Source organism: Salvia hispanica, chromosome 2, assembly GCF_029641045.1.
Source record: "Salvia hispanica isolate PSC_SH4W2 chromosome 2, Shi_PSC_v1, whole genome shotgun sequence".
Lineage (NCBI taxonomy): Eukaryota > Viridiplantae > Streptophyta > Magnoliopsida > Lamiales > Lamiaceae > Salvia > Salvia hispanica.
This window is the reverse complement of record NC_142693.1, coordinates 33,262,469-33,288,481: the sequence shown is the minus strand read 5'-3', so window position 1 is coordinate 33,288,481 and position 26,013 is coordinate 33,262,469. Positions and strand designations below refer to the sequence as shown.

The 26,013-nt window shown below is 32.6% G+C and overlaps 2 protein-coding genes, 1 long non-coding RNA gene and 2 pseudogenes across 3 annotated transcripts; 1 reads left to right on the top strand and 4 right to left on the bottom strand.

Annotated features, from left to right (window-relative positions):
- Positions 1–1,005: 1,005 nt before the first annotated feature.
- LOC148932220 (uncharacterized) lies at positions 1,006–2,645 on the top strand. Its single transcript, XR_016135096.1, has 2 exons — positions 1,006–2,230; positions 2,316–2,645. It is a non-coding gene; the product is annotated as an uncharacterized LOC148932220 (long non-coding RNA).
- Positions 2,646–4,477: 1,832 nt separating this feature from the next.
- On the bottom strand, positions 4,478–11,948 carry LOC148932219 (transcription factor MYB7-like). The gene is made up of 3 exons (XM_089063700.1): positions 11,840–11,948; positions 11,638–11,767; positions 4,478–4,946 (listed from the first exon to the last, which is right to left on the bottom strand). The coding sequence occupies exons 1-3, from the start codon at positions 11,946–11,948 to the stop codon at positions 4,517–4,519; spliced, it is 669 nt and encodes a 222-aa protein (XP_088919826.1). The 3' UTR covers positions 4,478–4,516.
- A 3,138-nt stretch (positions 11,949–15,086) lies between these two features.
- LOC148932218 (myb-related protein 308-like) lies at positions 15,087–16,185 on the bottom strand. Its single transcript, XM_089065035.1, has 4 exons — positions 16,077–16,185; positions 15,873–16,002; positions 15,230–15,468; positions 15,087–15,148 (listed from the first exon to the last, which is right to left on the bottom strand). The coding sequence occupies exons 1-4, from the start codon at positions 16,183–16,185 to the stop codon at positions 15,087–15,089; spliced, it is 540 nt and encodes a 179-aa protein (XP_088921161.1).
- Positions 16,186–20,128: 3,943 nt separating this feature from the next.
- LOC125193208 (transcription factor MYB7 pseudogene) lies at positions 20,129–21,215 on the bottom strand (annotated as a pseudogene).
- Positions 21,216–24,589: 3,374 nt separating this feature from the next.
- LOC148932217 (germin-like protein subfamily 1 member 7) lies at positions 24,590–25,273 on the bottom strand (annotated as a pseudogene).
- Between the last annotated feature and the right edge of the window lie 740 nt (positions 25,274–26,013).

Here is a 26,013-nt window from a genome sequence, read left to right as displayed (position 1 = left end):
CTTCGCCTTCTCGTCCACGTTCAACCTGCACATTTGAAAATAACATGCAGGGCTGAGTATTTGATATACTCAGTGGGCATATTGCCAAAAACAGTTCTATTTTATTTGTCAAGCCACAGTTGAGTGATCACGGGGTTTTATTTAAAAGACCCGAGTCACTAAATACTTTTCCTTTAGTAAAGATTTTGATTGCGCAATCACATAACATGGGTATACCATATCTGAACTTTGTGTGAACCGGGAATGTGGCCACATTCCACGACGGTCACTGGACCGGCCAACTCCTTTGTTAGCTCACGATCCCCTTATGTGTACACTAGTCCGAGTAGGGTTTGTGGCCCTACTGGGACCCGAATTCGATTTAACTTAAATTGGCATAGCCAAGCAGATAGGTAATCATAAAACAAAACATGGCATGACAATATACTTGAGCAAAGATTTTCCATTTTCATACTGAAATCACGTTTGAAAGAAATGCCCACCTCAAAGCAAAATCTCTATCCGTAAGTTCTTTAACTTGGCCTTAGACGACGCGTGACGACGTCCCTTTAGGAAATAAAATGATACTTAATTAGATTTTGATAAATCAATTAAGCTTAAACATGGATGCATCCTAAGTGCGTGATTATTTTATTCCTTTTCCTTAATTCATAAAAAGAGTCCCTGAGTACTAAAATAGACTCGAGGTCTTTTCATCATTTCGCACCATAAATTACTCGAGCGCTAATACTAACGTCCGGGAATTAAATTTATCATCGTGGAAATAAATTAGCGGATCATTACTTAACCTCAATTATTTGATTTAGCAACGTAGGTGGGCTCATGATTTAATTAGGCTAGAGCAAACTCCCACTTTATTTTAATTATTAGCCCAACTCCTTAGATTATCTAAAGAATTGGTCCATTAATTAACAAAACCTTAGCCCATGCATTTAATTTATAGAGGCCCAAAAGAAGAAAAGGAGAGGCCCAAATGAAAGAGGCCCAATTTCTTCCTCCCTCAAAACTATCGGCCTCTCTCTCTCAAAACACAAAATCCCCAAATTGAAACACAAAAACCCTAACTCTTCTCCCTCCTTCCTCTCGGCGATATCGCCGCTTCACCTGGTCGCCGGAGCGCCATTCGCCGCGCCGGTCGTCGGGTCGCCGCGGTCTCGCCGTCAACGCCGCCAGCTATTGACCTGCGACGAGCCCTTGCCGCTGTCGTCGCGCGAGAATCTGGGGAAACAGCGCCTCTGTCCGACGTTGCCATCCGCCATCGCAGCTCGCCGCTGCTGCCTCCCGTCCTTTCACGGCGACTCAGCGCCGTCGCTGACATCTCCGGCGGAGGCAGGCGCTGCTCGGTCCGCATCGCAGACCAGCGCCGCCGCCGCCGCTGCTCGCCGGCCTTAAAGCTAAGTTCCTTTTTACTCCCTTACCTTACATAGTTTATTGTTGAGACTTGGGTAGCAGCTATATGAAATTAAAATCCTTGTATTTGTTCTTGGCGGTGAAGTTCATATTGTTGCTACTGAATTTGGCCTATGAGGCAGACTATGGTTTTTCTCAAACTAGTTTGTTATGATGTGAAGGTTCTGAAGCTCTAAGTTCTCGAGTCTAAACATGAGGTTCGAAAAAAAAACAGAGAGTGCCTGTGTCTCAGTGATTTCTTTTAGGATTTAGCATGCCATTTGAGATTTCTAAGCTGAGGTGCTTCTATACATGCTTGTGTTTGTTTTTCCTACTTTTTTTTTTTTGTTGTGGATTTTCAAAGTGACACCTTTGTGCTTAAGCATGGTTGTGTGGTGATTTTCTACATGGATGAAAAAGGGAGTCATAAGGAGAGTTGTGTGTTACTTCTTGTGATAGTGAAGGAATGGGGCTGTCCTTGTTGCTGCTTACTATTTCGTTCCACCCTCTAACTCTCTATACTGCTGGAAAATATTATGGTGTGTAGGAGAGTGTTCATAGGTGGTGTGGAGGGGAATTTATAGGCCAGAGTGTGTACTCGTGAAGCCTTAATTGAAGCTGTTGTATTTCTTGTTATTTTCCTGCAGCAAATATCCCTTTTCTTTGATCTTTTGCAGCAACTTTAACTGAAATTTGGTGGTATACTAAGGATATAAGGACTATGCATTTATGTTATTTGTTGGCTTCTTTTTTTTTTTTTTTGCAGGAGCTTGTTGGGAGATCAGGAGCTGCAGCTGCCCTTGCCCCTTTTTGGCAAGGTATTTTGGTCTATAAAAGAAAGGTTGCTGCTCCCTTTTCTTTACTTAGGAGACAACTAGCCTCAGTTCTTGCAAGGTTTTTACTTGATCTTGTTTTTCATGTTACAGTTACTCAAAAGAGATGCTGGCTCGTACTTGACTTATTTCAACCAAAAGGGCCGAGCAAAAAGGGCTTGGGCCTGAGGAGAAAGTCCAAAAGTGGAAGCTACACTATAAAGAAATATAGTTTCTCTTCTAAGCTCTAGGCCCATACTTGTATATCTTGTACTAGCATTCAAAAATTCCTTTTTCTTAAACTCATAAACTCACATGTACTTAATTATGTAGGCTAAAGTGTAGTTCGGAAAGTAGTTGAACTTTCTTAGTTAGGAAATGAACTCTTCAAATTCTTCCTCGTTAGTTATGTATCATAAAAAAAATATGGAATTGCTTTGGTTCGTTCCGACTCTCACTACTTTTTACTTCGCAACTAATCGACACTTAAGTAAACACAAAGCAACGAGTTCTTATTTATTTCAACGTAACAAGAGAGGACGTTACATTTCTAGTTCCACATTACTATATCGAAAACAAAATACTGGTGCGGGTATTACATTACTGCTACTTTTTTTTTTCTACTTTTTATCTTTACAATATTAATAGATAAGAATGTATATGAAACATATAAGGTTGGAAATATGCAAGAACTTGACAATATTCTATTGATGTAAACAAAGAAAATGAATATTTATGGATAAATTGTTAGTGATTCTTGTCGCGTCGAAAAATACAAACAATAATAAGATATTGATTCATAATTAACATAGATAAATTATAAGTAATTCTTGCCGCGTCGATAAATATACCATATTGATGGTATTTACGTATATAAAAATCTGATAGCAAGAACAATTCTCAAGCCTAAAAAAATTGAAAAATTCCTGAACCGCACAAAGAAAACTAAAGAGCACATTGAAATCAGTCTGAAGTTTTAATAAATAAAAAGAATGGCTCTTTATATGAGCCTAAAAACAAAAATTGCCAATTTACACCACATGTATAAAGTAAAAAAAAAAATGGTTGGGCTGAAGAGATTTGAACTAACGAAAAAGAATAGATTAATTAATGAAAAAAACAAATGGTTGGGATGAAGAGATTTGAACGAAAGAAAAAGAAGAGATTAATAACTGAAAAATAAATGATTCTTAACACAAAAAGACATAACTACCTAAAAATAATAATGCACAAAGTAGTATCTCACTTATATGTTAGTACTATCTTTCTAAATTTCTAATATAATAAAACAGATTGACTTGGAAAACTTTGTTTATCCAAATCACATATCATGCGATGTGACATTCAATGCATTGTAAAATTTAAACTCCTTTTTTAATATGTTTTTCCATGACAAAATTTTCAAGTTTCTATTATTTTCCTATAAATATTTTCAAGTGAAATGCGATAAATATTTTGGGACCGACGGAAATGGAAAAATGTGACAAATTTTTTGGGACGGAGGGATTACTAATTTTAGGCTCGTATGAGGAGCTATTCTTTTTGTTTATTAGCTATTTAAATTCATTACAATTAATGTGCTCTTCAGTTTTCTACGTGGGGTTTTTACTCATGTTGATGAATCTTTCAGTATTTTGTTGGCAGTTTTGCATTGGATGGAAGATTATGTACATTCAATGGGATATTTTTACTATTGGACTATATCTTTATCGAGAATTGTTCTTGCTATCAGATATTTATATACGTGACTACAATCAAAATTAACAAATAAACTTAAAAACAATAAAAAGACTATTTCACCATTTAACGAGACTCCTATTAATGGACTTTTTGTGTGCATTGTTTGTGCAGTGTGCGTATAGTGTATGAAAGTGCCTAATTATATTAATTTTTTAATTATTAGAAACTTTTATCATCTGCTTTTGATATGAAATTCAAATTGTGGAATTGGAATTGTAATTCAATTCCAAATCCAAATACTTCGTGGTACCAAACATTGGATTTGGAATTCATGACACCGATTCCGATTCCGCTTGCTCAAATTCATGATACGAAATAGAGCCTTACTTCCGTTCAGATACGACGCAAGTTTTAATTCAACTCCAAAAACTTGACTAAATCGCAAGGTTAACTATGAACTAATAATCAATAACAAAGAGAAAATTAAACTGCATTCATATTTTTATATCAAAAAGGCCAAAAGCTTCCACATTTAATCAAAGGGTACAAGCTCAGACACAATGACAATTAGTTAATAATAATTGTTGAGAGCCATTTCCAAAAAAATGTGTTAGTTTTGCAGCTTCACTCGAAGATCAGTAGGGATTAGGAGGTCTGATGGAAAGATCCAAATTAATTTGGGAACTAGGTCTGATAGATAGATCCAAATTGATTTGGGGACGTGGTTTGATGGATACATCCAAATTGATTTGTGGAAGAGGTCTGATGGGAAGATCTGAATTGATTTGCGGACGAGGTCTGGTGGAAATATCCAAATTGATATTAGGACGACGATTCACAGCCGTAAAAGCATTAAAACCGGCGTCGTTTCTAACCATCAAGGGCGCGTCCCTATGTGTAGAGAAAATTCTAGGGTTTTGGTTTATCGATAGTGATGGATTGAGGTTTATGTGGGTTTGAGGGTCGATGCCACGGCCGATGAGCATCCGTTTGATATAAGTATTCCAGAAGTTCTTGATGTCGTTGTCCGTTCTCCCGGGCAATTGGGAAGCTATAAGAGCGCATCTGCATAATTAATTAAGATAGTTAATGAATTGCTTAGTAATGATTAGCTCTATTAAAGTTCATATTAATTCCATGACAAACAAAAGGTATATATATATATATATATATATATATATATATATAGGGTTCTGTTAGGTTGAGATTTTTGGGCCTAATTGAGAATTGAGATGCAATCTCAGCCACCCATTCACAATCTTAGCGCGATGTCAACAACCTCTAGTTTATGTCAATAGGGGGGTGTTATTGTCATTTCAGCTCTAAAATGTTTCAGCTGTATTCAAAACACGCCGGCAAAACTCTCGAACATTTCTCTGAGTTCTCTCCCAAATTTCTTCTACAATTCTGCATCTTCTCTTCCCTTCGTCGCAATTCATCTCCTAATCTTAGACTTCGTTCAGTTTTCTACATCAATTAATTTCCAAAAATTAGGATCGAAGAAGTAGTTGAAGTTGAAGCACCGATTGTAGCCAGAAAAAGGCATTCCAAATCGGCGGTCGTTGAAGTGAATTCTTCAGGTTAAGAAATTGATTCAAATTTTAAGTATATTGCTTCGATTTTAGTGTATTAAAACAGATCTGGATTTGTTTTCTTCTGAATTCGATTTCTGCTGATTTTTTATTGTTGATTAGCGATGGTAGAATCGAAAGAGAGGAAAATCAACAAGGCTGCTGGAAAAAACGAAAGAGAACATGCATCTGTGCTTCCAGTTAAGGATTTGTTTAAATTTTTAAGATTATTGACATTTCATACAATAGCTATTGACATAGTTATGATAATAGACTTGTGTTTTCTATAAACAGCATATACTTGTCATTGAGATGATATTGTATACTGTTGACATAGTGTATGCTTGTTTGGATTGCTGTTGACATTATAAACTTTAACAATTAATATAAAAGTAATAAGATAATTATGTTTGCTTTAAACATGATATACTTGTTATTGACATAGTGTATACTTATTAGAATCGCTGTTGACATAGTCAAATTGACATAATAGTAACCAGATAATTATGTTTGCTATATATGAGATATACTTGTTATTGACATTGATTTATTATGTACTTTATCTATTGACATAATTTTAAGAATATACATGCACTTGCTGTCGATAGGGTATACTTGTTATTGACATAGATTTATTATGTACTTTATCTATTGACATAATCGTAAAAACATGCATGCACTTGTTGTCAACATGGTATACTTCTTATTGACATGATATCGTGTATAATTGATATTGATTTATTCTGCTTGATTTTAAAATTTTTAAAATTATTGACATTTTATATACTAGCTATTGACATAGCTATAATAATATATTGTTGACAGTAGTAGTGTATGTTTGTTTGAATATGTGTTGACATAATTATATTGACATAGTGTATGCTTGTTTGAATGGCTGTAGAAAACATACAAATGTTTCTAGGTCATGTTGTTGCTCATGGACCTTTTAGGGAGGAACGGCTCCCCTGTTTTGGTGTTGGTCTTGGATGGCTCTTGTAAGTTTATCTAGCAGTCATTGTCTACTTAATTATTTCAAAATTGCTTTTCTTAAGAGATAATGTATGCGGTGCAGCTGATAGTTTCATGATAGTTGAATGATTTACCATCTTGTTCAGTGAAATAGGAACTTCTCTGATTTTGCTGCTTTTTTGCTAGGTTTATTACCAGTTTCTTTCTGGGTGCAATCCCTTGGTATATAGGAGCTTTTCTACTGCTATGTGTCTGTATGGATGACAGGGAGAAGCCTGGACTCATTGCATGTGGCATAGTTGTAAGTCTTTTCAATCTCTACTAGAATCTCAAGTGTCAATTCATGGATGTTCCCAACAATTAGGGTCTTAGGGATGATGTGTAATCATATTTTGGTGTTTTATGCCTGTTTTTATCCAGTGGATTTTGTAATTTTATTGTCCCTGAATAAATATCTGAGGTTTCTCTTGTCAATCAATACCCCATCCCACCAGTCATCATATGTGTTTTGCTTCTTGATGCAACTGCTTGAGTTGATCTGCACTTGAAAGCCAAACGACTTCACTTGAATCTATGGCCGACAAGTTTCTTCATTTGTCCAAGACGTTCCTTCAAGACAAGTCTTATACTTTTGATCACTGGAAAACAATATCTGAATCAATAGTTATTGCTGAAAAAGAAAAGGAAGTTCTTGAAGATTTGACTGAATTTCCAACTTTTAAATTTGGACATTTCTTTGATGAAGTAAGTACATCATTTTGTTTACATATGTTTCTCTGAGTTGACATTAGATTACTCCTACAGTTTATATACTAACATTGTAGAACTAATTTACAAGCAGTATGCAGAAGAAAGAAACAGAGAAAATATCCCTACATCGCCAGGTAATGATCCTAAAGGGGTGAGCCAATGAATCAGCCTCTCCTATCTCACCACCAACCGCAAGCCCAATGGATGACGCACAAGTTGAAGCGAACAAAGAAATGCAACAGGAGAAAAGAAAATAGAAAGTAGAGAATATTGTTAAAATAAAATAACTAAAACTAAGATTAAATAGTATATTGTTTTTATAAAATGACTGAATTGTTGTTGACATGGCTTGAAAGTGTAGTTGACATTTGGTTATAATTGTTGTTGACATGATTTGTACGTGTTGTTGACATGACTTATAATTGTTGTTGACATGGTTTCTATGTGTAGTTGACATGGCTTATAATTGTTGTTGACATGATTCTATGTGTAGTTGACATGGCTTATAATCGTTGTTAACATGACTTATAATTGTTGTTAACATGGTTCTATGTGTAGTTGACATAGTATGTAACATAGTTGACGTGGCTTGTACGTGTAGTTGACACGATATGTTCCGTAGTTGACATGACTTGTATGTGTCGTTGACACGATATGCACATTATATTAGTTGTTGACATGACTAGTATATATAGTTGACATGATTTTTAATTGTAACTAACCTTAAAAACATGAATTATGATTGAGCATAATTAAATTATATGTTTAAGTAAGCTTAAATTATATGACTACATCTCCATGTGTAAGTAATCTTAAATTATATAGTTGGATGGGTTTTAAAACTATTATTGTGGATTCTGAAGTTTGAACTTAGTAGTTATATCAAATGTTAATCAGTTCAACAAATTGTATTGAAATGTCAACAACCTATAACCAAATGTCAACAGTTTGTATAAAGTGTCAACAACTCAGAAAACAAATATTATAATTAATAAAGAAAATTATAAGATCGATGTCATTAGAGAGCAGAATCAAATATCAACAACTAATAAGATAATGTCAATAACTTTGAGTATATGTTAACAACTAAGAAACAACTCTGATTGTTGTTGACATGGCTTGTATGTGTAGATGACATGACTTATAATTGTTGTTGACATGGTTTCTATGTATAGTTGACATGGCTTGTACGTGTAGTTGACATAGTATGTAACATAGTTGACATGGTTTGTACGTGTAGTAGACACGATATGTACCGTAGTTGACATGACTTGTATGTACCATTGACACGATATGCACCATAGTTGACATAATTATATTAGTTGTTGACATGGCTAGTATATATAGTTGACATAATTTTTAATTGTAATTAACCTTAAAAACATGAATTGTAATTGTAATTGAAATGTCAAGCCTGGACGCCCTCATCAGCGAGTAACACGGAGGCAAGTCTGACTCCAACTTGTATTGAAATGTCAACAACTTATAACCAAATGTCAACAGCTTGTATAAAGAGTGTACAACTCAGAAAACAAATCTTAAAATTAAAAAAAAACAAAATCATACAATAGATGTCAATAGAGAGCAAAATCAAATATCAACAACGGGTCTTGTTAGGTTGAGATTTTTTAGCTTAATTGAGAATTGAGATGCATTTTCAGCCACTCATTCACAATTTTCGCGCAATGTCAACTACTCAAACATTATGTCAACTAGGGGGCATAACTGTCATTTTCGCGATGTCAACTACGGAGACATTATGTCAACTACGATGTCAACAACAAATGTTATTTATGGGAACCACGATGTCAAAAGCAAATGTTATTTATGTCAACTATTATGTCAACAACAACATTTTACAAATAATTAATGTCAACAACGAATATTTTCATGTCAACGACCTATATTATTTATGTCAACAACAATGTTTTACATATAATTCATGTCAACAACAATGTTTTACATATAATTTATCTCAACAACATTTTTCATAAAATTTATGCCAACGTCCTATAAAATTCATGTCAACAACAAACGTTATTATGTCAACGAGCTATATAATTCATGTAAAAAATAAACATTTTCATCAATTTAGTCAGTTGCAACTTCAAAACTGCTGCATCTACTGATATAGTGTCTTACAAGATCCCAGACTTTCCATCGTTTGTGGAAGCAACAAAATCTATTCTAACAAAATCTATTCTAACAAAATTAGAAGAATATCTCAGTCGATTTTCAGTCAGATGCTAGTGAGTACTATTATTCCAAAATTTCACAAACACAGATACAAGAAGTCATTCCAAAAGTTCCATCCAATAATTCGGTAACTAAAAGTGAACAAAGATTCTAATGAATCAAACACCACATTAATCTGCATTTGTTAGAGCAAGACAACATTTTCAAAATTGCAGTATACATAAGTAAAACAAACAATTGCAACGCATTTCCACATCAATCTGAAAAATCCAAAGCATCACACAAACAATTCGATTCATCTCCAACAAACTATTCATGTTTCAACATCATTGAAGCAAGCCACGTTATCATAATAAATTAATACAAGAGTAAAATTGAAGCTTACGCAGTGGTCTCTTGTCCGCCCCCTTGAGTCCCGGTGCTGACAAAGAATCCGACAGGCTTGTGTAGTTGACATTATACGTGTGTAGTTGACATGAATTGTATATGTAGTTAGACATACATTATATATGTAGTTGACATGGATTGTACATATAGTTGACATTATATATATGTAGTTGACATAGATTATATATGCAGTTGACATTAAAAAAGGAAGATAGCTAAATCTTGAATCTATCTCTTAGCAACTAATTTGCATTTGGAGAATATCACCAAACACCTGGAGTGCATTATAATTAACCTTAAATTTGAAGAAATGCTCATAAACCACATTGCTCTAATCAAAACAAAGCATCACATTCAACTTCAAAAAGGAACAAATTCAACCACAAAACCTGTACCAAGTTAGCGATTTCCAACCATATTATATTACAGATCCAAATTAATAGAGTAAAGATAAATGTTGCTAATATTCCCACATAGAACATCCAAATACTCTCATCTGATAAACAAACCGAAACAAATAAAAGCAGGCATAATCAATCAATAATCAACACTGATTTAAATGTTAAATATCGAGATAAAAGTTCTGAGAATAAAAAGGAATTTCGGTGTATATAATTTATCAAAATAAAAATGCAGCAGCCGTTGCTGCGGTCAACCAAGACCATGAGATGTTATCTATCATCACTCTTGAATATCCTAATTTCCCCCAATTTTAATCGCCCTCTCCAAATTCTCAGCTCCAATTTTCTTTCTCACACATCTGTAAGCCAGGTAAGCATGTGCGGCTGTGTGGAAACAGATTTCTTCTCCTCAATTTTCGATCTCTGACTTCTTCTCACCAAATCTCCATCATTCTCGTTTCGACTGCGCTTCGATTAGGATACCGAGCCTTTGCGGATCGGCTGCATCAAGTAATTGGAGGGGATTCATTTCGAATCAACGTCGGAATTCAATTCGTTACCTCTCGAGGCCGATTTCGGTGAGACAGATCACTGAGACAGATCTGAAATTGAGAACAGTTGTTGCTCATGAAATTGAGATATAGTTAGATGGATTCAGTTGCTTCTAATCTCAATTAACAAATCCAGAGAGATCGAGATCGAGAAATCGGCTGTATTGAATAATTGGAGGAGCCTAGACAGCGGCGAGGGGAGGACGGCGCGGTGGGTGGAGTTCTGGAGCGAGGCAGCGGCGGAGGAGCTCGAATTCGTCGTCGCTGGAGAGGTGCATCAGATCGGATGCGCCAGAATTTGGTGGGAGAAGAATTGAAGAACGGAAGCGGCGAAGATGTTTGTTTTCATTTGTTTTCATTGAATTTACTATTATACCCTTTCATAATAAATTAATCTAAAAATATTTATTGTGTGGCAAAATCTGGACCACTCATTTAATAAAAATGAGTGGCTGTTATTGCATCTCATTTCTCAATTAGCCTAAATAATCACAATTGATCACAATCCTCTATATATATATATATATATATATATATATATATATATATATATATATATATATATATATATATATATATATATATATATATATATATATATATATATCGATGCTAACTCACCATAAGAATGACTTAATTTTTTGAATTTGTAATACATTATAATAACCAAAACTTACTACTCCAATGAAATTCACTAATTATAAATGGTTTAGAAACCCTAAGAACTTTAAAAAATAAAACTTAAAAACAATAAAAAGACTATTTTTCCATTTAAATGATTCATCAGCTCGTTGTGCAAGCCCGGTGCAAATTTCAAATAATTTTGACAGAATTGGTGTTTTCTGCATTGTTCGTTGAAACTGCATCATGTACTAATTAATTGTGTGCGCGCGCGAGAGAGAGATAGAGATAGAGAGAAGAACATATATACTTGTTTCCGAGCAAACGATGGAGGTCGATGATGGCTGCAGTTTCTTCCCTGCTGAAATTTCCTCTCTTGAGATCAGGCCTGAGGTAGTTGTTCCATCGAAGCCGACAGCTTTTGCCGCATCTCAACAGACCTGCCGCAGAAATCAAAATAAATACATACACACCAAGATTATAATGAGATGAGATGAAAGAGATATATATACCTGCAGCTCTAGGAATATGTTGCCAGTTGCTTACACCATGCCCAGTGATATGCTTGATGAGAATCTCGTCTTCTTCTTTCATCCATGCCCCTTTGTTAAGATGCTCCATCTCTAATTCTATATCTATTTTTTGTGTGTTACTGTGTTTATGTGTGTGTAAACAGAGTGAGTGAGTGTGTGAGGAGGGTGAAGAGGGGAGGGGGGGATTATAAATGAAGAAAAAGGGAGTGTGGGATGAGAGGAGATAGTGCTGTTTGACTTAGTTGGTGTGTGTGAGTCAAATACTACTTGAGTGGTTGGGAATGTGTTTCAGTTATGCTTTTATTTTTTGAGTTGGTAGGTCTGTCTTTATGTGTTAACTTTTTCCATTATTTAATCTTTTGTATTTCCTTTGTTCAAATCTCTTAATCCCTACATTTTGTTTTTCTATTCTTTTTGTTTATTAAATATTTGATTCAAAGTGCTTTTTAGTTTCTATGTGTTATTAGTGGTTTCGACCATGTTGAGGATTTTTTCAGTTTTACTGTTGGACTATATAGGTATGTATCGAGAATATATTGTTCTTACTATCGGACATTCATATGCGGGATTCGATCGAACGTTGCATACAAACAACAACACTTAACAATGAAACATTTTGTCCGTTGTACTTTAACGATTCAACCCACAATCTTAATTATGGATGGAGATGTAATTATTGTTTGTATTTTTCAATGCGACAAGAATTACTAAAAATTTATCCGTATTACTTATGAATCGAGATCTTATTATTGTTTGTATTATTCAACGCAACAAAAATTACTTAGTACTCCCTCTGTCCCGCTTTAGCAGTCCCATTGACTTTTCTGCACTCGTTTTGTAAAAATGATAATAAATAGTTAAAGTGGAAAAATAATAGAGTAAAAAAGAGAATAATATAGAGAAACGTCTTATCTACCTTATTCTCTTTTTTATTTTATTATTTCTCCACTTTAACTATTTATTATCATTTTTACAAAACGAGTGCAGAAAAGTCAATGGGACTGCTAAAGCGGGACGGAGGGAGTATAATTTAGCAATATATATCCTTTTTTCAACGCGACAAGATCAACTACTAACAATTTAGTCATAAATATCCATATTACTTTTTTACATTAATGAATATTGGCCATTTCTTTTATATTTCCAACTTTATGCTTCATAAATATTCTTATCAATTAATATTGTAAAGATAAAAAAGTAAAAAATAAAAAATACAAAAAATAGGATATTGTATAAGTAATACTCCATCCACTCACAAAAAATAGTGTCATTTGTGGACGACATATGTTTTAATATAAAATTGGTAAAGTAAAAGAGTACGAGAATAAGTAGGTGAAGTAAAAAAAAATAAAGAGAAAAAATGGATATAGTATGAGAGATAAATTTTACATTTTAAAAAATGAGAGTATTTTTTTTGGACTATCCCCAAATAACATAATATCATAATATGACTATTTTTTATGATGAATGGAGGAAATAAAGTCACGAGACATATTTAATTAGCAAATAAGTAGTTGGATGGACCTCAAAACTCAAGCCAAATACTAGCTGGTAATATCAACTCATCCCTCGTCTCATTCCAATTTTCAATTTGTAAATTTTGTTAATAATTTTATATTATCTTGTACTTATCTGTCCAGCTTTTTTATTACTACTACTTTTTTTTTTTTCTACTTTTTATCTTTACAATATTAATAGATAAGAATGTATATGAAACATATAAGGTTGGAAATATGCAAGAACTTGACAATATTCTATTGATGTAAACAAAGAAAATGAATATTTATGGATAAATTGTTAGTGATTCTTGTCGCGTCGAAAAATACAAACAATAATAAGATATTGATTCATAATTAACATAGATAAATTATAAGTAATTCTTGCCGCGTCGATAAATATACCATATTGGTGGTATTTACGTATATAAATATCTGATAGTAAGAACAATTCTCAAGCCTAAAAAATTGAAAAATTCCTGAACCGCACAAAAAAAACTAAAGAGCACACTGAAATGAGTCTAAAGTTTTAATGCATAAAAAGAATGGCTCTTTATATGAGCCTAAAAACAAAAATTGCCAATTTACACCACATAAAGAGCAAAAAAAAAAATGGTAGGGATGAAGAGATTTGAACGAAAGAAAAAGAAGAGATTAATTAATGAAAAATAATTGATTCTTAACAAAATAAAACATAACTACCTAACAAAAAATAATGAACCAAGTAGTATGATTCTCCCTTATTTTTCCAAATTTCAAATAGTATAAAACAGATTGACTTGGAAAACTTTGTTTTTCCAAATCACATATGATGGGATGTGATATTCTATCATAAATTATCAATTGGGTGGCCTATTTAAACAATACTTAAAAAGAACAATAGGAAAAAAATATGTCAAGAGGAAAATGTTGAAATTCAACAAAATAAAAACTGGAAAGAACCAAAATAGTAAATTATTTTTCTAAAATTTACAAAAAAGTATGTCATATAGACAAATTAACATATCCAAAAAAATTACAAACTTAGGAAATGACACAGAAAAGACTATTTTACCATTTAAATACGTGAATGCAATAAAAAATTATCAAATTGTCATTGTGTCTAATACAATCAAAATTAACAAATAAACTTAAAAACAATAAAAGACTATTTCACCATTTAAATGAGACTCCTATTAATGAACTTAGTGTGTGCAGTGTTTGTGCAGTGTGCGTATGTGTGAAAGTGCCTAATTATATTAATTTTTTAATTATTTGAAATTTTAATCATCTACTTTTGATATAAAATTCAAATAGTTGTAGAATTGGAATTGTAATTCAATCCCAAATCTAAATACTTTGAGGTACCAAACATTGAATTTGGAATTTAAAACACCGATTCCGATTCCACTTGCTCAATTCCATGATACGGAACAGAGCCTTATTTCAGTTTAGAAACAACACAAGTTATAAATGGAATCACAGTTCACAGCTGATAGCAAACTACGTAAAACTCTACTTAATTAACTCCAACTACGAAAACATGACTAAATCGCAAGGTTAACTATGAACTCATCATGATTGATGAATAACAAAGAGAAAACTGCATTCATATTTTTTTTTTCATAAAGGCCAAAAACTTCCACATTTAATCAAAGGGTAGAGACTCAGACACAATGACAATTAGTTAATGATGATTGTTGAGAGCCATTTCCAAAAAAATGTGTTAATTCTGCAGCTTCACTCGATGATTAGTAGGGATTAGGAGGTCTGATGGAAAGATCCAAATTAATTTGGGAATATAGATCCAAATTGATTTGTGGACGAGGTTGGATGGATAGATCCAAATTGGTTTGTGGAAGAGGTCTGGTGGAAAGATCCAAATTGATATTGGGACGACGATTCGCAGCTGTAAAAACATTAAAACCGGCGTCGTTTCTGACCATCAAGGGCGCGACCCTATGCGTAGAGAAAAATTTAGGGCTTTGGATTATCGATAGCGACGGATTGAGGTTTATGTGGGTTTGAGGGTCAATGCCACGGCCGAGGAGCATCCGTTTCACATGACTGTTCCAATAGTTTTTGATATCGTTGTCTGTTCTCCCGGGCAATTGGGCAGCGATAAGAGCCCATCTGCATGGTTAATTAAGATAGTTAATGAATTGCTTAGTAATGATTATCTCTATTAAAGTTCACATTAATTCTATGACAAACAAAGGGAGATAGATATATATCGATGCAAACTCACCACAAAAATGACTTAATTTAAACAAAAAAGACATTGAAATCCTGATTTTTTGAATTTGAAATGTATATTATAATAACCAAAACTTACTACTCCAATGAAATTCACTCATTATAAATGGTTTAGAAACCCTAATAAGAGTTTTAAAAAATAAAACTTAAAAACAATTAAAAGACTATTTATCCAGTTAAATGAATCATCAGCTCGTTGGGCAAGCACGGTGCGAATTTCAAATAATTTTGACACAAGTGTGCGCGAGAGAGAGAGATCGAGAGAAGAACAATAAATATACTTGTTTCCGAGCAAACGATGGAGGTCGATGATGGCTGCAGTTTCTTCCCCGGTGAAATTTCCTCTCTTGAGATCAGGCCTAAGGTAGTTGTTCCATCGAAGCCGGCAGCTTTTGCCGCATCTCAACAGACCTGCCGCATAAAATTAAATCAAAATAAATATATACAGACCATGATTATAATGAGATGAGATGAAAGAGATATACCAGCAGCTCCAGGAATAGATTGCCAGTTGATTACACCATGCTCATTGATATGCTTGGTGAGAATCTCGTCTTCTTCTTTGGTCCATGCCCCTTTCTTAAGACGGTCCATGTCTAATTCTATATCTATGTGTGTGTGTTTATGTGTGTGTTTCAGCTTCTAACATATACAGGCAATGCAGAGTGAGTGAATGTGTGAAGAGAGTGAAGAGGGAAGAGGGTTTATAAATGAGGGAAAAGGGAGTGTGGGATAAAAAGAGACAGAAGGGATAGTGATGGTTGACTTAGTTGGGGTTTGTGTGTGGTTGGGAGTGCGTTTTGAATTATGCTTTATTCATTACTTGGGTTGGTAGGTCTGTTTTTATGTCTTATCTTTCATTTATTTTCCAGTATTTAATCTTTTATTTTTCTTTCTTTATAATCTCTTGATCCCTACATTTTGTTTTTCTATGCTTTATGTGGTGTATTATTCTTTTTCTTTTTATTATTAAATATTTGATTCAATACATGATGCTTTTTAGTAATTTTTTCTGTGTGATGTGGGTGGTTTTGACCGATGTTAAGGATTTAAAACTGTTGAACATCTATATAGGTATGTATCGAGAATATATTGTTCTTGCTATTGGATATTTATATACGTGGATACAAACAATATAGTACATTTATATGCGGGATTTGATCGAACGTTGCAAACAAACAGTAAGACTTAACACGAAAGCATTTTGTCCGATGTGCTTTACCTATATATTCAACGCACAATCTTAATTATGAATGGAGATCTTATTATATAATGTTTGTATTTTTCGATGCGACAAGAATTACTAATAATTTATCCATATTAATTATGAATTGAGATCTTATTATTGTTTGTATTATTTGATGCGACAAGAATTAATAAGAATTTAGCAATAAATATCCATTTTTCAACGCGACAAGAACTACTAACAATTTAACCATAAATATCCATTTTCTTCTTTTACATCAATAAATGAGATCGTGTCCATATTCCATGAAATCGAACGGCTGCAAAACGCATGATTAATTGTGGCATATTAAGTACTAGTTGGTTGGATGGACCTCAAAACTCAATCGTAAGACTAGCTATAGCTGGTAATATCAACTCATCCCTCATCTCATTCCAATTTTCGTTTTGCAAAATTTGTTATTAATTTTATATAGTCTTGTACTTATTTGTACAGTTTTTTTTGTTCTCTTTACAATATTAATTCATAAGAATATTTCTGAAACATATAAAGTTGGAAATATGCAAGAACTGGCCAATATTCTATTGAAGTAAAAAAAGAAAATGAATATTTATGGATAAATTGTTAGCTATTCTAGTTGCGTTGAAAAATACAAACAATAATAAGATCTTGATTCATAATTAATATAGTCAAGTTATAAGTAATTCTCGTCGCGTCGAAAAATACAAATAATGATAAGATCTTCATTCATAATTAATATGGATAAATAGTTACTAATTCTGGTTGCATAAAAAAACGAACAATATATAATAAGATCTCGATTCATAATCAAGATTGTGCGTTGAATAGTTAAAACACAACGGACAAAAAATGTTTTAATGAACAAAAAGAAACAATAACTACCAATTTACACCACATAAAGTGCCAAAAATGTTTTTAATGAATAAAAAGAAACAATAACTACCAATTTACACTATATAAAGCGCAAAAATATAAAATGGTGGGGATGAAAGAGATTTGAGTGCAAGACAAAGAAGATATTAATTAATAGAAAATAAATGGTTCTTACCACATAAAAACATAACTACCTAACAAAAAATAATGCACCAAGTAGTATGATTCTCGCTTAATTTTCCAAATTTCTAATATAACAAAACAGATTGACTTGGAAAACTTTGTGTTTCCAAATCACATAGCATGGGATGTGATATTCTATCACAAATTATCAATTAGCTGGCCTATTTAAACAATAAATAAGAACAATAGGCAAAAAATATGTCAAGAGGATAATGTTGAAATTTACAAATAAAAACTGGAAAGAACCAAAATTGTAACTTATTTTTCTCAAATTTACAAAAAAAACTATGTCATATAGACAAATTAACATATCTAAAAAAATTACAATCTTGATAAAATTAAAAACTCCCTCCGATTCCTAAACTATTTTTTTTTGGTCTGTTTTCTAAAAATGGAAACTTTCTATTTTTAAGGAATAGACCCCATAATCCACCAATACACTGATGCCATTCCAAAGTTCTAAATTTGTCGCATTTCACTTTTTGCCATTTTTAGTAGTGGACCTCACGTTCCATTAACTTAATCCCACACACATTTTATTATAAAATTAATATTTAAAAGTAGGATCACATTTCAGTCACTTTTTCAACTCACTTTCTATTACATTTCTTAAAACTCATGCCCGGTCAAAATATGACAAAATTTAAGGGATGAAGAGAGTATTTGATGTTTACCCCCCCTTTGTGACTTATTATAATATGATGATATATTGATTAGTTTATTTTTTGTTTTCTCGTAAGTTTACAACAATTCAAATTTTACTAAATTAATTACTCTTACTCGATTAGTAAATTAAAAATTAAATAAGTTACGTTACTACAAAAACGGTGAAAATTGTAAGAAAATTAGGCAATTTTTTTTCCTTTTCTAACTTTAATAAAACAAATCCAAAAAATAGATTTTGCTAGAATAAAATCTCTTAGAGTTCGTTCGGTACACATAATTTAAATTGAATTGGAATTAGAATTTTACGGATTTGTAATTCAATTCCAAATCCTTCATTTGTTGAAATGATATACAAAATTGAATTTAAAGGAATTGATATGAATTGTGTGCAATGTTTGTGTAGTGTGTGTGCAATGTGTGCGCATTGTGTGAACTAGGGGTGTGCATTCGGGTTTCGGTTCGGTTTTTCGCCCAAACCGAACCGAACCAGAAAAACCGAATTTAGCCTAAAATTGAAAACGAACCGAAAAATCGAAAAACCAAAAACCGAAAAACCGAAATCCGAACTTAAAAAACCGATCCAAACCGAAAAAACCGAAATTTCAAAACAAAACCGAAAAACCGAAAAAAAATAGTATATTTTAATATATCTAATTTATTTTATTTTATATATACTAATAGAATATAAATATATATAATATAAAATTAATACAATATATATAATATTTATTATATAAAAATATATTAGAAGAATATATATTATATATATGATATAATATACTAAATTAATAGGATAAAAATATATAATAATATATTTAAAATATAATTCGGTTTTTTTTTCGCCCAAACCGAACTGAACCGAAAAACCGAAATTTTTGTATTTTTATTACCGAACCGAACCGAAAAACCGAAAAAACCGAACCGAATTTCAAAATTTCGGTTTGGTTCGGTTCGGATATTCGGTTTTCGGTTATTTTGCTCACCCCTAGTGTGAACAGACTTCCACATTTAAACCCTGGCTTCTTTGTAGTAGTTTGTATTTTTCGATGTGACAAGAATTACTAACATATTATCCATATTAATTATGAATCGAGATCTTATTATTGTTTGTATTATTCAACGCGACAAGAATTACTAACAATTTAGCTATATTAGTAATGAATCAAGACCTTATTATTGTTTGTATTTTTCAACACGACAAGAATGACTTGAAAATATATATCTATATTAATTATGAATCAAGATCTTATTACTCTTAGTATTTTTCAACGCGACAAGAATGACTTACAATTCCATGATACGGAACAGAGCCTTATTTCAGTTTAGAAACAACACAAGTTATAATTGGAATCACAGCTGATAGCAAACTACGTAAAACTCTACATAAATGCAACTCCAAAAGCTTGACTAAATCGCAAGGTTATCTATATATGAACTCATCATGAATAACAAAGAGAAAACTGCATTCATATTTTTATTTCAAAAAGGCCAAAAACTTCCACATTTAATCAAAGGGTACAGACTCAGACACAATGACAATAAGTTAATGATAATTGCTGAAGAGCCATTTCCAAAAAAATGTGTTAATTTTGAGGCTTCACTCGATGATCAGTAAGGATTTGAAGGTCTGATGGAAAGATCCAAATTAATTTGGGAACTAGGTCTGATAGATAGATCCAAATTGATTTGGGAACGAGGTTGGATGGATACATCCAAATTGGTTTGCGGACGAGGTCTGGTGGAAAGATCCAAATGGATATTGCGACGACGATTCGCAGCCGTAAAAACATTAAAACCGGCGTTGTATCTGACCATCAAGGGCACGTCCCTATGCGTATAGAAAATTCTAGGGTTTTGGTTTATCGATAGTGACAGATTGAGGTTTATGTGGGTTTGAGGGTCGATGCCACGACCGATGAGCATCCGTCTAACATGAGTGTTCCAGTAGTTCTTGATATCGTTGTCCGTTTTCCCGGGCAATTGGGCAGCAATAAGAGCCCATCTGCATAATTAATTAAGATAGTTAATGAATTGCTTAGTAATGATTAGCTCTATTAAAGTTCACATTAATTAATTCCATGTCTAACAAAGGGAGATATATATATCGATGCAAACTCACCACAAAAATGACTTAATTTAAAGAAAAAAGACATTGAAATCCTAATTTTTTGAATTTAAAATAGTATATTATAATAACCAAAACTTACTACTCCAATGAAATTCATTATAAATGGTTTAGAAACCCTAAAAATTTTAAAAACTAAAACTTAAAAACAATAAAAAGACTATTTTTCCATTTAAATGAATCATCAGCTCGTTGTGCAAGCCCAGTGCGAATTTCAAATAATTTTGACACAAGTGTGCGTGAGAGAGAGATCGAGAGAAGAACGATAAATATACTTGTTGCCGAGCAAACGATGGAGGTCGATGATGGCTGCAGTTTCTTCCCTGGTGAAACTTCCTCTCTTGATATCAGGCTTGAGGTAGTTGATCCATCTAAGCCGGAAGCTTTTGCCGCATCTCAACAAACCTGCGGCATAAAATTAAATCAAAATAAATAAATATACACAACAAGGATTAAAATGAGATGAGATGAAAGAGATATACCAGCAGCTCTAGGAAGATGCTCAGTGATATGCTTCGTGAGAATCTCGTCTTCTTCTTTGGTCCATGCCCCTTTGTTAAGATGCTCCATGTCTACTTGTATATCTATTTTGTGTGTGCGTTTTTGTGTTTATGTGTGTGTTTTAGTTTCTAACATACACAGGCAACGCAGAGTGAGTGAAGAGGGAAGAGGATTTATAAATGAGGGAAAAGGGAGTGTGGGATGAAAAGAGACAGAGGGGATAATGATGTTTGGCATACTTGTGTGTGTGTGGTAGGGAGTGTGTTTGAATTATGCTTTATTATTTGGGTTGGTAGGTCTGTTTTTATTTTTATGTGTTAATTTTCATTTATTTTCTATTATTTAATCTTTTATTTTTCTTTCATTCTAATCTCTTAATCCCTACATTTTGTTTTTTTGCTTTATGTGGTGTATTATTCTTTTTGTTTGTTATATTTGATTCATTACAAGGTGCTCTTTAGTTTTATGTGTGTTACGTGTGGTTTTGAATTTTGACCCATGTTGAAGATTTTTTTTCAATTTTACTGTTGAACTATATATGTATGTATCGAGAATATATTGTTCTTACTATCGGATATACATGAATACAGCCAATACAATACATTTATATGCGGGATTTGATCGAACGTTGAAAACAAACAGTAACACTTAACAAGGAAACATTTTGTCCGCTGTGCTTTTACTATTCAATGCACAATCTTAACTATGAATCGAGATCTTATTATTATTTGTATTTTTCGATGCAACGAGAATTACTAACATATTATCTATATTAATTATGAATTTAGATCTTATTATTGTTTGTATTATTCAACGTGACAAGAATTGCTAACAATTTAGCAACATTAATGATGAATCAAGACCTTATTATTGTTTGTATTTTTCAACGCGACAAGAATGACTTGAAAATATATATCTGTATTAATTATGAATCCGGATCTTATTACTCTTTGTATTTTTTAACGCGACAAGAATCACTGTCAATTTATCCATAAATATCCATTTTATTTTTTTACATCAATAGAATATTGGCAAGTTCTTCTATATTTCCAACTTTATGTTTCATAAATATTCTTATCAATTAATATTGTAAAGATAAAAAATAAACATTATATAATAAGATCTCAATTCATAATCAAGATTGTGTGTTGAATAGTTAAAACACAACGGACAAAATGTATCTTTATTAAGTGTTTCTAATTGTTTGCAACGTTCGATCCAATTACATAGATAAATATACCATATTGGTGGTATTCACCTATATAAATATATGATAGCAAGAACAATTCTTAAGCCTTAAAAAATTGAAAAATTCCTAAACCGTACATAGAAAACTAAAAAGCACATTGAAATAGTCTAAAGTTTTAATGAATAAAAAGAATGGCTCTTCATATGAGCCTAAAAACAATAAATGCCAATTTACACCACATAAAGCGAAAAAAACAAATGGTTGGAATGAAGAGATTTGAACGAAAGAAAAAGAAGAGATTAATTTATGTAAAAACAAATGGTTGGGATGAAGAGATTTGAACAAAAGAAAACGAAGAGATTAATTAATAAAAAATAAATGATTTTTAACACGATAAAACATAACTACTTAAACAAAAATAATGCACAAAGTAGTATCTCACTTATATGTTAATGTTAGTACTATCTTTCTAAATTTCTAATATAATCAAACAGATTGACTTGGAAAACTTTGTTTTGGAAAACTTTGTTTATCCAATCACATATCATGCGATGTGACATTCAATGCATTGTTAAATTTGAACTCCTTTTTTTAATATGTTTTGCCATGACAAAATTTTCAAATTTCTAGTATTACCCGATCGAAAACTTTGTATTGAGATATTTTAACATGTGAATTAAAAATAAATTGTTCGTCAATCCACTAATTACTAATTGATTTTAGAATGTCATTAGTGTTTTTGGTAGTCTCCGTTCACCTATCGGGCGTGTACACTTTAATAAATGAGACTGTATCTTTGCTTACCTTGGAATCTAAGAGCTGCAAAATGCATAATTATTTGAGGCTTATTGAATTAGATAATAATTAGTTGAATGGACTTCAAAGCCCAAGCCCAAGCCCAATACTAGCTAGTAATATCAAGTCAACCCTCATCTCATTCCAATTTTCGTTTTATAAATTTTATTACTCCAATTAATCTAATTCGTAAATTTTAGTTAGCTCTCAAGTCTAAAATCAATACCGAATGGACAACTTTATGTTGCTGCGATATTCACATGTGAACTGGTCATGTGAAATAAAAGTAGATCGCCAATCCTCTTATCTATAAATAGTTTTAGAATGATAGTGTTTGGTTGCGTCTGATTCACACATCTTGGATTCAGTTTATTAGTAATAGAAATTCAAAACATAAGTAAAAAAAGAAGTTTAAATTTAACATTGCATTCAATATCACATGATATGTAATTTGGACACACAAAGTTTTCCAATTCAATATTTCAACTCTAGACCTGATCATCAGCTACAAAATACATCATTGCGTATGCATGCAGCTTCAATTTTTTTTCTAACTAGGCATGATTATATGAAATAACAGGAAGTTAATTAGAACTTAAGACTAAAAAATTGAATTAAATTAAGGATGGCTAGCTAGTGTTGTTCTCCTATAAAAAAGGATTGATTCTCATTCTATATATGGTTTGTAGAAAAAAGAAAAAGAAATAAATCAGCTGCTAGTTGATTAGAAGGAAATATACGAATTGAATTGCATGAAAACATGCCCATTTTTTTTTACATAATTCCACCATAAATTATTAAAATTATAATATGCCTACTATATACCAAAAGATACATATTTTAATGAAAAATTGGTTAAGTTGTAGAGAGATAGGGAGAAAAAAACAGTTTGAAGTATTTTTTAGAAGAAAATGAGTTTCCTGGTATCAGAGAGTAACTTAACAAAAATAACAAGACTTTTCATTTTTGGACTATGATTATAATTGAATCGTTCTCATCATTTTTGCGCAAGATGATTGTGTGTTCGTAATTGTTTGTTGCAGCCTTGATTCTGCTAAAGGATAAAGGGTCATTTTCATATATTAGCGTCATAAGTCACTTCATATAGAAGATGTACTCCTTCCGTCCTAACTAAGTTGAGTCATATTTCTTTTTTGGATGTGCCAACTAAGTTGGATCATTTTCCTTTTTGACTAAAAACAAAACATTCAACCACTCTTACTAATACTTTATTATATCACCTACTATACTCTCACTTTATCTTTCATACTTTATTCATCTCTCCTTTTTAACATAATTTCTTAATCTCCGTGTCCAAAAGTTATATCTCAACTTAGTTGGGACCGAGGGAGTATAATTTTTTGGAAAAAAAAAAGAGAAAATATTCAAACTTTCATAACAGCAAACACTAGGTTCGCAAGTTTATTATTGCAACATCACATAATAGAATTTAGAAATACAAAACTACAGTTGTTATAATAAGTAAAGAATGCTAAATTTATTGGATTTAAAAAACACACCCATATATTGTTTGTCTATCTTGGTTATTGTTAGACCAGAATTGGGCCTGGAGGTAATCGATGATGTTCATCTCAACCCGGAATGCCTTGGCCAACACATCCGGGTTGTTTTGGGGTCCGACCCGAACACCGCATTGGCAATGGTAATGGTACCCGGATTTTGGCTGCCGAAGCCAGCAAATGCGACCGCATTGGTCTTTCCAACATTGAACTGGAAGTGGATGAGACCTTGTGGGAAGACGAACACATCTCCCGGGTGCAAATACTTGGTGAAGAGCTTGTTCTTCTGGGCGGGATCAGCCGGGTTGGATGTGACGAAGCCCACGTAGAGAGTGCCTTCCACCAAGAGGAAGGCTTCAGTGGCACGAGGGTGGGTGTGGGGTGGATTGATCCCATAAGGGGCGAAGTCGAGACGAGCCATGGAAACGCCGAGAGCGTTGAGGCCTTCGAGCTGGTTGACATTGACCGGAGTCACGAATGATCCGAGCTGATTCGATGTGTTTCCGGCCTTGTTTAGACCCTGGAAAAGGAAATCATCCGCGACCACCATGTTCGGGTTCTTGCAAAACTTCCCATTCACAATAAATAAATAATAATAATAATAATAATAATAATAATAATAATAATAATAATAATAATAATAATAATAATAATAATAATAATAATAATAATAATAATAATATAAGTGAAACAAGGTTTGGTAAGAAGCAAGTACTAGTAATTTTTATTGCAGAATATATATGTGGAGTTTGTAAATTGTAATATCCCATTATATATGTCATTCGATATAAAAAAAAATAAGGATCACAACAAGTTCTATTTTCATATTAGTCCGTCATCCAAAAATTCAGCCACACAAATATATCTGAAATTAATTACATAGCATGACTCCTTATTATAAAAAGGCTGAGAAAACTGAGGCATTTTATATCCTTTTCTAAAACTAATAAAACAATCCAAAAAATAGATTTTGCTAGAATAAAATTCCTTAGGGTCCGTTCGGTATACAGAATTGGATTTTACGGAACCAAATTTGAAGGAATTGCAATTCAATTCCATACTTTTGTTCGTTAAATGATATACCAAATTAAATTTGAAAGAATTGATACGAAGTGTGTGTGCAATACATGTATAGTGTGTGTTTTTGTGCAGTGTGTGTGCAATGCGCAATGTGTTTTTGTGTGTAGTGTGTATAGTTTTCTGTGTGATTGTTAACACTTAATTACCTCCACCATCTTCAATCATTTGAAATCACATAAAAAAAACAAAAAGAAAGTTAAGTAACAAGTTAACTAATTCAAAATCAAAGGATACAAACTCTATATATAGATGAGTGTGGGTTTGTGGGTCGATGCCGTGGCTG